The sequence below is a fragment of the Aspergillus steynii genome (genome assembly GCF_002849105.1).
Source record: "Aspergillus steynii IBT 23096 chromosome Unknown P170scaffold_5, whole genome shotgun sequence".
Lineage (NCBI taxonomy): Eukaryota > Fungi > Ascomycota > Eurotiomycetes > Eurotiales > Aspergillaceae > Aspergillus > Aspergillus steynii.
The window spans coordinates 2456524-2471629 of NW_020194402.1; the positions used below are offsets into that span (position 1 = coordinate 2456524).

Here is a 15106-nt window from a genome sequence, read left to right on the forward strand (position 1 = left end):
AGGCAATCGCTTTCTACGGTCTACTTTCCAGAGATCCAGGGCTGGATCGTAACGTGCATGTACATTCATGTTTCATGTCTATCTGACTTCTAATTTTCATGACCATTCTATCCTTCCGCTTCGTCGTACGAGTTGGACTTGTGCTTCGGCTCGAACTTGAAGTCCTTGTGAGCGGGACCAAGGAACATTTCCCTGTTGATCAATCCGTCAGCATTCGATGTATACCTAGTGATAGTGCAGGCTAGCAGCCCAGGGGAAGGCAACTTACGTAATTTTGATCCAGTCCTTGTAGTTGGGACTGCCCATAAGAGTCTCCAAGTCGTTACGGCCCTTCCAAATTGGCGGCCGATCCTGGATGTTAGGGGGGAGATATTCAAGGATTCCGATCGGCACGTAGCGATACGTGAAGCTGAGCCATTCGAGCAGGAAGCGTCGGGTGATGCCAACGCCATATTCATCAGATCCCCATGCCTCCAGTCCGTACTTGGCGAATTTCTCGACCATCGCCAGACGCTCAGACGCAGATTTGTCCAGGTACTGACCCGCCTGGATCTCCTCGAAAATCCAGGGCTTGATCAGAGCTCCTCGGCCGATCATGACGCTGTCAACGCCGGAGTTATTGATATGTTCATCGTAATCAACGTGGGAGTAGCAATCGCCATTTCCGAGGAAGAATGTCTTTCCGCCGTTGGGCTGCGACCGTGCCTCGGGCTCGCGGATGGTGTCCGTAACGTCGGCAGTCTGCTCATTCAAGCGCTTGATGAGGGCAGCGCATTCGGCAATGTAGCCCCAGTCGGCGGATCTGGTGTATCTTTGCTGTCGGCTTCGTCCATGGAGAGTGATAGCCGCGGCACCGGGAGGACCAGCGTTAATCAGGGAATACTCGTAACCACCCAGAATCATACGCTCTGCCAACTTCGTGGCGTTCGGCGCATTGTCCCGGGTTCCCATGCGGATCTTGACAGTGATTGGGATCTCTTCCGAAACTGCATTCATGCCGCGCACGATTTTCTCCAACTTCGCCGGATGTTCCAAAAGAGCAGACCCGGCTCCTTCACGGAATACAAGATCAATCGGGCAGCCACAATTCAAATCGATGACACGCAGGTTAGGTGTGTAGCGGGACAGAACCTCGGTGGCCTTCAGCGCTTGCCACGGCTTGTTTGCCGCAATCTGAGCACCGAACTTCATATCTTTCGAGTTGTCGTAGCCCTGGACAACGTTGTCCTTCATGGAGACCGTCGGGGGAAGTATCTCAGTTTGATGGGCTCTCAGCAAAGCCCATTCTGATTTGTGGCCTTGGATCAAGGGCATGCTCATGGCCATCTCGGAGTAGGTAAACTGAGCGCCGAGCTCCGTGCACAGTCTCCGGAAGGGGAGGTTTCCCTGAGTGGTCAAAGGCGCCAAAGCCGGGGTCTCGGGTCCAAAGTATAGCCGTCGCTTCTCCGATGGCAAAAACGGCGGCTCGACATAACGAGCCCGGTTTTCTTCCCTCTGTTCCTTCTCCTCGCCCTCGTTCTCGGGCTTCGCGTCCCCGTCTTGGTGTCGGCCGTGTATACTCTTTTCCAACTCCTTGCCGCTCTTTTCAAGCCAGTTGTTAACCGCTTCGGCCCGGGGCAGCGTAGTCTTCTTCCTGGCGAGCCCGTATTTATCTTCCGCCGAAACCACATTCACGCTGCCATCTTCCGTCGCACAAGGGACCATTGGCTGCGCCTTCTTCTTGCGCTCCTCATCCTCGGTCAGCACCAGTTCCTTCTTCCCATCCTCGGTCTCGCGTTCCACCATGTGGGAGCCAACAAGACGGCACTTCCACCCGGCAGGACACTTGCCCCTGGCATCCCAGACAGGACAGAGACCGTTGAAGGTGGTCAGGTCCTCGCGCTTGTGTTCCTTCAGGTACGTCCGTAGATCATGTTCGTGGCGGCACTTGTCACCCCAGTTGCAGGCGCCCGGGGAGAACTCCGGCGCAAAGGTCCTGCTTGGGCAGAGGGACTTCGCATCCTGCGACTTTCCAAACGAGCGTGCCTTGTTTGCGCCGCTGTTCTTCTTCTTCTTTTCCTTCTTATCTTTCTTGTCTTGCTTGTCGTTGTTTCCGCCGTCGCGATCGTCGTGGCCGGCGGCCTCCGCGGCGTCATCCGGGTTCTGCTCGGGTTCGGGTCTGCGGTTGGGGAGTTGCTGCACGAGGAACCTGGTCCAAAGTTAGTCTGTGATGTCTCCACGCCAATTGTATGCAGACTTGAATGCACACGTACTCTGGCTTAATGGCGGCGATTCCCTTCAAACGCCGAGGGCCAGCATTTGCGTTCTCCTCATTGGAGGTCGCAGGTTCGTCCAGCTTGGCTTTCTTCGAAGGGGGGCCCTCGGTGCCCTCTGCGGCCGATGCGCCGTTCTGCTGTTCGGGGATAGGCGCAGTGGGTGGGTTTTCTGCATGCGGCGGCTGCGCCTGGGCGTCGGTTGAGTCCATTGTCAGTGCCACTGTTTTAGTAAGAGAAACCAATGGCCTAATGGAATGGAGGTCCAAGGTAACGGATGCGAGAGAGAAGGTAAACCAATGCCCAGTCCCTGTCGTGGTCCGACTTGCAGCGATCGATCTGCCGCCAAAAAATTTGAGACGCAGCCCACCCAAAGCGGAGAGACGCCGCGGTTTGCATGCTTTGCATTGCAGGGGTGGCGGGGACCCCGTGTGGCGCACCAAGGCGGTCAGGCAGCAGTGAGTGGCGGTGCGGACGTGATGATGTCGCCGAAAGTCGCTTTCCGTGCGAAAGTTACCGTACGGCCTGCAATACCACGGCGGCATACGCGGTACGGCAGGCGCATCCCACTTACCGTACACAACGGGGTAATATTACGGGGTGGATCGAAGCCCACCGAAAATGAACCTTCTTTTGCCAGCCACGCCTTTTCTTTCGTCAATTTCGCCCATTTTTCTAGAAGACCGCAGCTGCAAATAGCCTTACCAGCCTCTCGTTTCGCCTCGACTTCCATGCTGCTCGTTCTACGGTTTTAGATCGCTGCTGCCCCCCCCGTGGACTGCTCCACTCAGCCCACCATCTGATCCAGTCCTTGCGGCTTTACCCCTTTCTGCAACGGTAGAAATTAGAAAGCCATGAGCGGTGGGATGCATCGGGATTGATTGCATCCAGCCCACCTCTGTATGTACGGACTACGGTGTACTCCGTAGTATGTCGCTGGTCAAAAAGAAAGTAGACAGAAGGTGACCTCCGATCAGAATGCATCGTTTCTTTTCTTTTCTTTTTTTCTTTTTGTGTTTGTCGATCAGGGGAACAAAAAGCCAATAGCAACAGAGCTCGCAACTCAATTGCATCTTGGCACAAGGATCACAAGACAGAGCGACGCGCCTGCGTCCATCGCCTGAAGAGAAGTAGACAGATCCTCTACGCCGTACAACTTCCCCAGCAGGTGTGATGCATCCCCCACCGGAGAGGTACGACTGCGCATTGCGGATCGTACGCAGCAGTGCGACACAACGCTGCGTACGGCAGTCTGCAGAGGTTCAGGTGAATGGGCCCGAGATCCACCTCGTCAGCATTCTTCCGCGTCTGCACCTTCACATCAGATGGCGACGAACCCACATGTAAGGAACAAAAGCACAGGTGGCGTTTTGTGATCCGCGGACTCGGCTGTGAGGGATGGCAAGTCGCTCCATCGTGTCGGAATGAGGACATGCGACTGCCGGTCATGCCATTAAGAGCACCCCGAGTACAGAGTATATCACTTTAGGGCTGTCTGTGTGTACGGGTATACATGGTGGGGTTGCACCATACTCATATGCTTCGTTCGGATCTCTCCAGTCTTGGGTTTCCATCACTCGGAACTGGGCGGTTTCCCGGGATACATCATTATCTCCACAATCAAGCTCGGGGAGAGATACATAGTAGATAGCTCAAGGTGTGCCTGATGGATGGCTAGCTGTCAAATTCGGGGTACCGATATTTTTGTCACGTCGAACCGCCGTGGCAAGGCGGACAATGGAGATCGGCGGTGTTCCGAATTAGGGTCGCTTACAACGAGCCGAGGATGCGTCAACTTTCGGTCATGACGCTTGAGACTGCTCCGTCGAGGCAGGTCCATCGTCTATCGCCCATTAAGGTTACTGCGTAATATAAAGCAAAGCGCAGTTCCAGAAGTGGCGAGTTTTCAATGTGAACCTATGACTAAAACACGGAACAAATCAGTTCCCTACTGTAATTAGTAGTTACTCGATCCTCGTCGGCGCGAATACTTCATTATTCGGTGGATAGGTAAGGAGAGCATCGGAGTATCACCTCGTGCACAGTATTCCTGACTATTGATCATGCGAGCCCTGGCATTCCACCTTTTTTTTTAAATTTTGTTTTTTCGAGCGGATAGAGCGGTGTATCACAGTACGCTATCATATTCCGTGCTACCTCGAGGAATCCTTCTGCCGTGTTTCTAGCGTCGAAGCCAAGACACGGTGCATTCCGGCGTCATTGTCATGTCATTGGAGAGAGCGAGGGAGGCTGTGTTGGTCCCGACTCTAGTATCGATCGGTCTTCGAATGGGCGGGGGATGATCGTTTCTGTCTGGTCCAAAATTGGGGGAAACTTGCGTCTTATCACAACAGCACTCGAGCCAACTGAACTCCGACTCGAAATTAGTATCAACTACTTCCGTGAAATCTATCCAATACCACCCAACGGACGCGACGCAAGTTGCTTGGGCTAGCGCCGGAATCATAGCGCTGACTCCCCTGGACGCCGTTGTCTCCGTACTTTTGGACAGACCGCCAATTTGTGTTTGACTTGGTCGTGTCTGATTGCCTGACTCCTGGATTCCCCCGAACAACTTCCCCTCGACCGATTGATGTCATTTGGAATGGGGGGGAGTTGGAGAGTGGCGGGGACGATCCGGATAGACGCTACTACTTTGGCCCCCATCGCAAAGATAGATAGCGAGATGGCCCCTGATCGTGACATTGGATTTAGATCCGTACAGTTAGGGCAATATTAAACGCTCCGAGACCCTGGCCCCAACTTTCCATGAACGATTGGGGAGCCAAATCCATCGTCCCAAACCATAGCGTTTCCACACGCAGGGGGCTCTGCACGCATGCACTTGCACAGTACGGAGTAGTAGTTTTCATCTTCCGGTCATTCTGGAGTGGCTGAAGATTGAGCTTAACGGCGGTACGGGGTACACTCATTTTTGGGACCGTGTGGGGAAGCCTTTTGGGGTGACAACAGTGCATCTCAGATCTATCTAGGACGGTGAATATAGTCCCGTGGGCGACGATCGGTCGGCCCCTTTTCCATGAGCCCTCAGATCAGAATCATATACCCCGTACAGTCCGGCGAAATGGTGACGAATGCCGGGCAATAGTCAGAAGCAGTAAGAGCCCAGGAGAACCATGGATGGCACACTCCTTTCCGTCATCCCCTCCATCGGCTGTAAAAGCCGAAACGAAGGAGGAAGGACATGCCGTACCACGTCCAAAGTATACGGTCGAGTCATCGATCGAGTCAGACGGGGTTGGCAAATCATCGCGGAGGGAGCCAGCGTTGCAAGGACAACGCAGGAGGAGCGACGGCCAACTTCTGGGCGTTGATAACACGATGACCGTACTCTGTACAGGCGTACGGTAAGATGCAATGACGCTCCTGAAATATTGAATCATCATCGACTCTGCGAAGAAACACTAGTGAGGCCGCTAGCCTGCAAGCGGTGTCAAATCCACCGGCTCTAACGGTCCCACCAACTGCACAGTCGCCTGTAGTTCACGGCTCGGATTTCCCATGGATCATCCCTAAGACATTCCATCCGAAGGTAAAATGAGAGGGGCTCTCCAGGTGACTGAACAGTCAATACTAGTGAATAACAACGAGGGAGGTAGCAAGAGTTTCAGGCGACAGGAGAATCCTCGGTCGGCGGCTCCGTCGAGTAATCCGTTACGTACGGCGCACGTAAGGTAGGTAATGTACTGTACAGTCCTCGTACTGTAGGAAATTGCACGGTCGCTCTCGGCGGTATTAGGCCCGTATTACGCGTGTATTACACCTGCAGCCGGCGGTTGTCCGCAGGTTAATTACCATCACCTTCCGCCAGTTGCCTCATCCTCTTTCCTCCCACCTCCTCGCGAAGTCGTCCTTCCCTTGCGCTTCCATCTCGTTGGATCCAAGTCCAACTCTTTCTCCGGCACTTCGAGCTTCCCATCCGGTGTCGTTCATTCCTCACGTCGCTTGGAGAGCTGATCGGCATCATATTGTTACGTGCCGCCACCTTGCCCGAATCCGTCACGTTTCCGCAGTCCAAAGCGGGACAACATCCGAGGGTGGACACTCCCCTGTGTGATCCCGCCCAAAACCATCCGTCGAGGATTCCCTTCTTCATGCCCGAGTCGTCCGAAGTGACGCTGAAGCTCTCGTTTCTCTCCTTCATCCTTTGATCCGTGATTCAACTCGCGCGTTTGGCTGGGTTTCCGACCATCCCGTAACCGCTCCTCTCGGGTCTGGCGTACACTTGCGCAGACCGGACAGGGAAATCGTTCTTGAGTCGCTCTGTGGCCTCGAATTCCACCTTGAGACTGAACTCCTTCGCCGGCCGTCGATCCTCGCATCTCGCACCTTCACTGCTCCGGATATTACGACTGTCCTTTTCCCTCTTTCTAGCAATATTTCTATCTCATCTCTGTCACTATGACCGGCGCAGCCGCTCCGATTGACATCGCCACCCGCCAGAGCTCCGTCTCGCCCCCGGGACAGCAGGCATCGAACCTCACCTCTGCTTTGCAAAGAGCCGGCAATGGCGAACGCACGGGCAGTCTGTCCCATGCCAACGGCATCGGACTGAGCATGTTTAAAGCTCCCCCTCCTCGAAAAGACTCCGTCGGGACAGCCTCTGCACACTGGGGAAACGGTACGAAACCGATCTCTGTATCCGGCTCCAGCCGCGATAAACAGCGCCGCGAGTCTCTGGCGGGAAGCTTGGTCGGGGGGATGAGCTGGGGCGGCGTGTCCGTTGGCAGCTGGATACGCGATGAGTAAGTTATCCTGTCTTCTGTGCCATTTATGAAATTTTCCCGCCATTTCCATCGGAGATGAGAGGTCTCGAATGCGCGAGTCATGCTGTGGAAACTGACGATTCAACACTTCCAGTATTCTTATGACCGGTACTTCTCCGTTCCATATTCAATCGCCTTCGTTTCATTCGTCCTCCTACCTACCGAAACTAGAAGCAAACTTCATGCGCGACTTCCAGTGTTGTAATGTGACTTTGCCGACTCTCCACGACCTTCTGCAGCACTACGAAGAAGCCCATGCTACCAAATCTCCCCAGCAGGGAGGACATCGCCCTAGTCAAGCCGATGGCCGCGCTGCGTTGGCTGCAGCTGCGATCGCGCAACAGCACAGCCAGCAGAACCAGAACCAGAACCGCGGGCTTCAGCCTGACAGGACTCTCGACATGCAGCGAAAATTAAGCCAGAACCAAACCATCCAGCCTCATTCGGACATGGACACCATCGACGACATGGAATTAGATGAGCCGATGGGCGATGGCGACCCCACGTCCTCCCATTTGTTCTCGCCACCGTCGCAAGATAACAGCCAAGGAGGGTTTGGCAGTTCCAACCAGAGAGTGCCCCATCTAAATTTGTCGATGCTACCGAGTCATCAAGGCTTCAAGGGCTCTCAGCCCGGGACACCGGTGGCTTCTGGGCGCCCCCTGTCTTTGCAGAACAACCCCACCGTTTCCTCCGTAAATACGCCAACGTTGATGGCAAATCCTCTGCAGAACTCCCAATTTCGAACCACGCCAGATTCGTCCGCTCCGGGAACCCCGGCAGAGCTCGAAGATAGCATGATCAGTCCGTTTGGCGACATGTCCATGCAAAACAACCCCATGATGCAGGGCCAGTCGCAGTTTGCCAGGTTCACCGGCAACAATGACATGGTCGATCTCTGTATTGACGAACCTGCGAAACGTCTGTTCAGTCCCACTGGAGGACTCAACTCTCCCAACGCCCACTTCAAACTTAGTGGGGCGCAGTACGGTCCTAACAGTGAAATTGCGCGCCGGATCCGCGAGCAGCAGCTGCTTGCCGGTGTTCCCGACACCACCGCGTTGCTCCCCAACGAAGAACCGAAGCCTTTCAGGTGCCCTGTGATTGGATGCGAAAAGGCATACAAGAACCAAAATGGCTTGAAATATCACAAGGCTGTAAGTAGATCCGCGATCCACACTCGTGCTTCCCAAACTAACCATTCCTCTCAGCACGGCCACAACAACCAGCAACTACATGATAACGCAGACGGCACTTTCTCGATTGTCAACCCGGAAACATCGGCTCCATATCCTGGCACCCTCGGCATGGAGAAAGAAAAGCCCTACCGCTGCGAAGTGTGTGGCAAACGCTACAAGAACTTGAATGGCCTCAAGTACCACAAATCGCACTCTCCGCCCTGTAATCCCGAATTCCAAATTGCCGCTGGTCGCAACCTGTTTGGTGGAGGCGTTATGCAGGGTCAGAATATCAACGTCGCCGGAGCTGGCCTACCTGGCATTGGTGAGGAAGGGCTTCTATAGACAGCCCCTGTCCAACCCGAGGAAGAACTGTTTATATTTTCTCCCCAACATAATTCGATTCGACGATATCTCTTTTTGTTAACGGCCTCGTCGCGACATACGATTAATGAACCGGTTTGGTGGCTTGGAGTTAAATTCGGTATGAACGTCCTATCAAAGACCCGGGTGCGTTGGTCTGGTAATAGATCGGTCCTTTCTAAGATCTTGGAGACGCCAAATGACTTGTTGTCTATGAACTCGCTATACCTTGTCGATACGAGTGTTTGTTTCTTTTTTTCCGTCATCGCGGAGTTCTTCTCTTTTCATTGGATTGCTTCTGCTTGAGTCTTGGATGCACGTGTCATGGTTCTGAGTGTTCCGCCTTTTCCATTCCATAATGCATATCTTTATGACGTGTGTGCTCTGTTCGAAGTGCAGCCCGAGAACACCAGCACGGGCAAAGTTTGGATAGTATGGGGATCAAAAGTACAAAATCAACTGTTGGGACTCGGTCAGGTTGGATATGATTGGGTTTGTTGCAAACAGGACTTTTTGCTGCAGCGTGCAAGAACTGAGACTTGGAACACGGCGAACTCCCGGCGTCCTGCAGATAGATGTTCTACAGGCTTTTCTCTTTGACTCCCTTTTTTTTTTGCTTTTAACTTTGCTTTGCTTTGTCTTTTTCTTCCCTTCTCTTTTTTCCCCTCTTCTTACTCCTTGCTTATCGATTATTGTCCGTGGTGTTTTTCGGAGACTTCTGGAGTTGCGGTTGCTGCACATACTTTGACTTTGCTCATAGATTTGGTTTAGTTTGATTCCCATGGCTTCAGCTTTGTTTTATAGTGGAAAAGAAAAAGTTTGGACAATATATTATTAAATCGCTTTGTGTATTGGTTTTGGTGTAGTAGACGCCGTTAAGATATATAGCCGTGCCTGGATTGAGGCATGAACTCTGTCTGCGCAAGTTGATACCGTTATATTCTCCCGGGGTTACTAGTTTTATTGGGAAAACCACTGATAGTTGGAACTAATTCCACTGCTATGTTGACAAGAAAACAGTGGGACGTCGGCGGTCGGGTCTTACTGTATTGCTCCAGCAAGGCTACTTACTAAGTACGCTGATATCAGTCTATTTCTAAAATCTAGTACCAAAAGCATAACTCCAGTTTCATTCATTTGATTATTCTAGTACACTGGAATAAAGAAAAAAGATAGAAGCAAGCAGAAAAGAAGTAAAAAACGTCCACCTGCATAAGCGCCATTGTGCATCCAAAGTGGCAAGGTAACATGGAGATAATCAAAGTCCGGGCGGCGTAGACATCCTGGCATACTTCATGAGACAAAAAAGTCGTTGGTAGATAGAGTATACTGCGGCAAATGGGAATGGAAAGCGTTAAACAAGAAAAGAAAAGAGGCGAGCGTCCAAGTCGAAAATCCTCGCTGACGAGGTGCACATGACACAAATCGACAGGGCTGTCTTCTTTTCTTCATGTCTTACTCAAGGACGTGAGAAAATGTGAAAAAGGGATATTGGGAAAGTTTTCAAAAATGATGAGAACAGGGGTTAATGAGAAAGAAAAGAAAAGGACAGATGGGAGATGAAGAATTCAAATTTATGTTGAAACAATGATCGGTAAAGTACGAGCCATTTACCATTCAAATTCACCTTGGCCCTTGTGAAACACATATCTATTGAAGGTTAATAGAAGCTCCACTTGAGAGAGGGGTAGGTGAGACACTTACTCTTTACCTCCTGTCGTCAAAATGCCGTCCTTCAAAGTGCACTTCCACTTGTTCTTGACCCGCTGGACCTTGTCATATGTACAAAGCATGACTTGACCCACAGAGTCTTCCGCATCATGGTCTTCGGCGACAAGGTCGTCAGGATCGTCCAAATCAGAGTTGATGGCATCTTCGTCGTCTTCTTCCTTTTCGTCATCACCTCCGGGACCGTCGAATTGAGGCCGAGGAGCCTTGGAGGCGGATGGCGATACTTCGTCGGACGAAGTCGGGGTGGGAGTAGAACCGACGGGTAGGTCTACACTTGAAGCAGATGCAACTGCACGTGCAGATGCTTTGGGCGCGTTTTGCTGCTCCTCCAGAGGCAACATGAGTCCACCTCCTTCCAACCGAAGCATGCTTGCTTTGATATGGTCTCGAAGAATTCTATCGCCTGCGCCACCCTGGCGCTCGGCAGCCTCTCGTCGGCGTGCGACCTCAGCCTTCCAGTCGGAAAGGGCGTCGTCGCCGGAACCATCCGTCTGAGAATTGTTCATAGGCGGCTGGGGCATAGGAGGATATCCTGGCTCCTGCTTGATCTGCGGTCCCTGGCCATTTGATACCGGTGGCATGCCTTGGGGACGGGGCTGACCGGGGAGACCCAGGCCATGCTGCGACTGAGCCTGCAACTGACTGACCGAGTTGGCAGCAGCGGCGCCGAATCTCTGATGCAGCATGTTGGCCGCACGTTCGCGAGCTGACTGCGGGTTGGGAGAGTTGGCCGGGACCATATTGTTCATCGGAGGCAAGTTGGGCGGAGCAGCGACGCCGGGTTCGGTCTTAATCTGAGGCGCCTGGGTCATCCCACCGGGGGGCACTCCGACGGGAGTAGGGGCTTGCATCGGCGGAGCCGTTCCCGGCATGGACTGCGGCATCGGCTGTTGAGGTTGGACATATTGTTGTTGTTGCAGCGGGGGCGGCTGTTGGTGCTGTTGTGGCTGCGGCTGTTGGGTCTGAGGGGAGGGAGCAGGTCGAGGAGCATTAGAAGGGACGGTCGTGGTGGGAGGGGGAATTTGGCTCTGAGGCTGAGCAGGAGCAGGCTGGGGTGGAGTAGGATCCCAGGGGAAATGAGCGACCCCGAGGGACGACAGCTTTTTCTGCCAGCTCTGAGGGCGAGTCAGGTCAGTATAGGGAAGAGCATAACAGGAGGGGGGAGGGCAGGCTTGGCGGGAGACTAAGGAGCGGGTAAAGGCGGCCGGATATAAAAGAGACTCAAAAGCAGGCGCTTCCCCCCGAGGCGCTTGCCGCCTTCCGCAACTCTCAGACCCCGCCGGGGCCCAGGGAGAGACTGGATGCCAGAGACCCCCCGTTCCATGCACTCACGTTGCGCAAGTCTAGCAGCGTTTGCTGGTCCACTCCGCTTTCCTCGAAATCCACTTGAGAAGCATCGCACACTTCCTGGATGACGCGATCGAACACCGTGCCCTGTGATTCACTGGAAGTGAGCCAACTTCCTCACATAAGAGGGTCGAATGAAGGGAGTTTCCAAACATGAGCAAACAGGTAGGGAAACCTCAACAAGAGAACGCCTTATGAAAAAGTACATAAGGCAAGCAAAAAAAGGAAAAGAAAAAAGAAAAGGGATCCCCAGTTCAGACCAACCAGAGAGCTAGCTAGCTACTCGAGGAAGCACTTACCACCTGCTGGTTTGACATGGTTGCTATGGACAAGGACTCGTAGTGAATTCTTGTCGGAGAGCGCAATAGGCAAGGGAGTGTAAAAAACTGTGTTCTATTTGCAAAGGCAACAGGAATCTAAAGGAAAGAACCTGTTCAGTCGAAGAGATGGTGATCCCAAGGGAAGATCGTCTGTCGCAGCGGTCGGTTGCCACGGGCGAATTGCGACGGGCTGCGGAGTCACCTGAGGTGAGGCTGATGTTATGGACAGAAACTCCTGCAGCAATCAGAGCAAGGGCAAGAGTTCGAAGGTGCCAAATTGTCACAAAATGAAGGAGAAACCGGGGGCAACGCGAGAGGCCAAGAGGCGAATGAAGCTGCCAGAGGGAATTGGTTGAGGTGAAAGTCGCTCTCCGCGGGCGAAATCCGTCCTCTACGGGCGGCTTAGTCACCACCCGCATTTTGCTAGCGCCATCGGGAGCTTATCTCAGTCTGCTGAGGAAACAGAATATACACGCATCCATATGATTATGATTCTGTACAAGCATCCTCTCCCAGATACTGCTATCACTCTAAATACAAACGCCCTGTCCTCCTGCAAACACCCTGCCAAATAGTGAAATGACCCAAAAAAAAAACTCCCATCCCGTGATATCCAACTATTAAAAACCCCGAAAGTAAAAAAGAATACAAGAAACTCCCTCCATTCCCGGCAACCCGTCGTCTACCGGATGGTCATCGACTTGGTCATCTGGGCTTTGCTGCCAACACCACCCTCGCGAGAGGCGGAGGCACTGGTTCCGGCCTTGCGCTCAAAGACCTTCCAGAATTTCAAGCTCTCGTCGGCCGCGGCGGTGGCCAGAAGCTGACCGTCGGGGCTCAGACAGCTGTGCAGAACACGAGTCTCGTGCGCAGGGATCTCAACGTTGCGCACCAGGGTCGGGTAGCTCCAGATACTCAGAGAGTTGTCGGGGAATCCACTGGAGCTGACGATCTCGCGGTAGTGGTTGCTCCACCGCAAGCTAGTCACTTGAGATCCGGTGTCAATGCTGTTGGTCCGCGCACCGGTCGTCGTGTTCCAGAAGTGAATGTGACGATCGTACGAGCCACCGCCGGTGGCGAGCAGGTTCAGTTGCCAGGGGCACCAGCTGAGAGCTTTGACCGCGGCACGGTGGTTGGTCTTGGTAAACTTGGGTGCGCTGAGCGACCGCGCATCCCAGATGTTCACCAGGTTGTCGTTGCCACCGGTGGCCAGCTGGGCGCCGTCGGGCCTCCACTCCAGACCGCAGACCTCCGAGGTGTGGGAAACAAGCTCTGCCACTTTGTGTTGGGCGACGCGTACATCGTGGTTAAACACCAGACCGCTCCGGGCACCGGTGGACAATGTGTGCTTGGACCATCCCATAACACCAACGCGCGAGTCATGGCCAAACATGCTTCGAAGCTTGGTGCCCTCTTCGACATCCCAGATTTGCACTTCGCCGGTTCCAAGCCCAACGCCGACATAGGCCCCGTCGCCACTCCATTTGACACTGCTCACGTACGTATCCGGAGACGTTTCCAGCAAGCAGTCCACGGATCCCGAATCGGCAGACCAGACGTAAACATTGCGCTCCAGACCGATGGCGACCTGGTTGCCAGAGCTCCAATCCAGAAGGTTCAGGTAGTAGTCGTCAAGCAATCCAGGCGCATCCAAAACACGCTCAGGAGCCGTCTGAACTCTCCGCCGGAACTGAGCAGACTTGGATTTAGAGGGCCTCAAGGGACGGTTATACTGGGCTCTCAGATCGATGGGCTTGGAGGACTCTGGGGGTGGCGGCTTGAAGGCAAGGATACGAGTGTTGAGGTTCACACCACATGCGTCGGCCAGAGATGATTCATAAGCGACTGCATCCGGTGCCGGTCTGGTATACGAAGTTGTAGATGTCTCAGTGTCATCCAGTCCAAGGTTCTCAAGGGCTGCAGTGAGATCCTCGTCGGATCCTCGACCCCCAATGTCAAACGCGCTGGCCGCGCTGGCAAGGACAGAAGAACCCTCGTTGCCGCTCGTCTTGGGCCTGTGGCTCTCTTCGGGCTTAGCTGTACCCGCCGTGGCCAGTCCTTCGCTTGCAGCACGGTTGGGGATGAACCGATCCGCAGCGTTGTGTGCAATACGGACGGTGGTCTTTCCGGACCTTGTCCGAGTGGAGACGTCTTTCCGCAGACGCTCCTTGGATGGAGTCTGAGACGAAGAAGGCCCAGTACCGGTCAGAGACCAATCGGAAACGCCGAGCTCCAAGTGTCGAGGAGACTTGCGGGTGCGAGCAATGTTGGACTTGGGAGACTCGCGGTAGGTTGTGGCCCGGGAAGCCTTGGGCATGGACTTGGCAAAGAGGGAGGAAAGGTTTCCGCCGTAGACAGGCCGGCTATGATCCTTGCCGGTCTCCGCAGGCTGGCGAGGCGGCGTGAATGGAGAGGAGTGGTTTGACGTCATGCTTCCCGCTCGAGTACGGGGCGATGGTGTGAGTGGCATACGGCCGCCGGCAGTTTTGCTCGAAAAGATGCCATGGTGGGTTTTCACCGGGGTGGACACGGTAGGAGTAGCCATGATAGTATATGATACTTTGCTCAGACCAGCCAGCCGGTATCCTGAGATGTAGAAAGAGAAAAAGCTTCAGGCCAGGTCCGGTGTCCGGAAGATACTGACTGAAGATGCAACAGAGACGTAAGATGCAGCAATAGAATGCTGAATACGAGAGACTGAGCCCGAATAGAGGCAATACAGTATGCACGCAATAGTATATACCGAAGAAAAGGAAGAGGATGAAGAGGAGAGGGAGAGATGGGAGGAGCGACGAGCCAGAAAGGAGAATAAATAGAGGGTATAGTTCTTCACTGGCATGGCAACGGTTACTGGAGGTACGGGTGCGCCAGCCCCGATGCGGCCTAGCGCCCACCTGACATGAGGCTCTTGTTCGTCCTGTCGCCGATCGGCCTTGGCGCCCACTTTTTTCCTCAGTGCACTCTTCTCTTTGTCGCCGCCTTTCCACGTCTGCAGCAGGGCCACCGGTCTTTGTGTTGCTTCTTATCATGTGAAATCATTCCCTCTCATCTTGGAGGGTCAAATCATTCACCACGACCCCGTGTCATTTCATTCCCTACCGCCCGTGGCTCCCGCCCAGCCTCTCAGC

The 15106-nt window shown here is 53.8% G+C and overlaps 4 protein-coding genes across 4 annotated transcripts; 1 reads left to right on the forward strand and 3 right to left on the reverse strand.

The window, feature by feature from the left end:
* Positions 1–50: 50 nt before the first annotated feature.
* On the reverse strand, positions 51–2606 carry dus3 (tRNA dihydrouridine synthase DUS3). Its single transcript, XM_024845775.1, has 3 exons — positions 2253–2606; positions 269–2188; positions 51–192 (listed from the first exon to the last, which is right to left on the reverse strand). The coding sequence occupies exons 1-3, from the start codon at positions 2462–2464 to the stop codon at positions 108–110; spliced, it is 2217 nt and encodes a 738-aa protein (XP_024703579.1). The 5' UTR covers positions 2465–2606; the 3' UTR covers positions 51–107.
* Positions 2607–6674: 4068 nt separating this feature from the next.
* P170DRAFT_476899 (zinc-coordinating transcription factor SFP1) lies at positions 6675–8562 on the forward strand (the record flags this gene model as incomplete). The annotated part of the gene is made up of 3 exons (XM_024853394.1): positions 6675–7018; positions 7134–8196; positions 8251–8562. 3 exons carry the CDS (start codon positions 6675–6677, stop codon positions 8560–8562), a joined length of 1719 nt encoding a protein of 572 aa, XP_024703580.1.
* Positions 8563–9697: 1135 nt separating this feature from the next.
* On the reverse strand, positions 9698–12320 carry P170DRAFT_437952 (transcription initiation factor IIA large subunit). Its single transcript, XM_024849479.1, has 4 exons — positions 11958–12320; positions 11644–11745; positions 10285–11426; positions 9698–10230 (listed from the first exon to the last, which is right to left on the reverse strand). The coding sequence occupies exons 1-4, from the start codon at positions 11973–11975 to the stop codon at positions 10191–10193; spliced, it is 1302 nt and encodes a 433-aa protein (XP_024703581.1). The 5' UTR covers positions 11976–12320; the 3' UTR covers positions 9698–10190.
* Positions 12321–12450: 130 nt separating this feature from the next.
* P170DRAFT_437954 (WD40 repeat domain-containing protein) lies at positions 12451–14744 on the reverse strand. Its single transcript, XM_024849480.1, has one exon. It carries the CDS (start codon positions 14521–14523, stop codon positions 12661–12663), a length of 1863 nt encoding a protein of 620 aa, XP_024703582.1. The 5' UTR covers positions 14524–14744; the 3' UTR covers positions 12451–12660.
* Between the last annotated feature and the right edge of the window lie 362 nt (positions 14745–15106).

Excerpts from the sequence above, each read along its gene's own strand:
- dus3 (XM_024845775.1), bottom strand. The coding sequence starts at position 2,464 with ATGGACTCAACCGACGCCCAGGCGCAGCCGCCGCATGCAGAAAACCCA. Across the intron at positions 2,189-2,252 it reads ATCGCCGCCATTAAGCCAGA|GTTCCTCGTGCAGCAACTCC; the intron begins GTACGTGTGCAT and ends ACTTTGGACCAG. Across the intron at positions 193-268 it reads AAGGACTGGATCAAAATTAC|GGAAATGTTCCTTGGTCCCG; the intron begins GTAAGTTGCCTT and ends ATTGATCAACAG.
- P170DRAFT_437952 (XM_024849479.1), bottom strand. Across the intron at positions 11,427-11,643 it reads CGCTGCTAGACTTGCGCAAC|AGCTGGCAGAAAAAGCTGTC; the intron begins GTGAGTGCATGG and ends ACTCGCCCTCAG. Across the intron at positions 10,231-10,284 it reads TTGACGACAGGAGGTAAAGA|ATATGTGTTTCACAAGGGCC; the intron begins GTAAGTGTCTCA and ends AACCTTCAATAG.
- P170DRAFT_437954 (XM_024849480.1), bottom strand. The coding sequence starts at position 14,523 with ATGGCTACTCCTACCGTGTCCACCCCGGTGAAAACCCACCATGGCATC.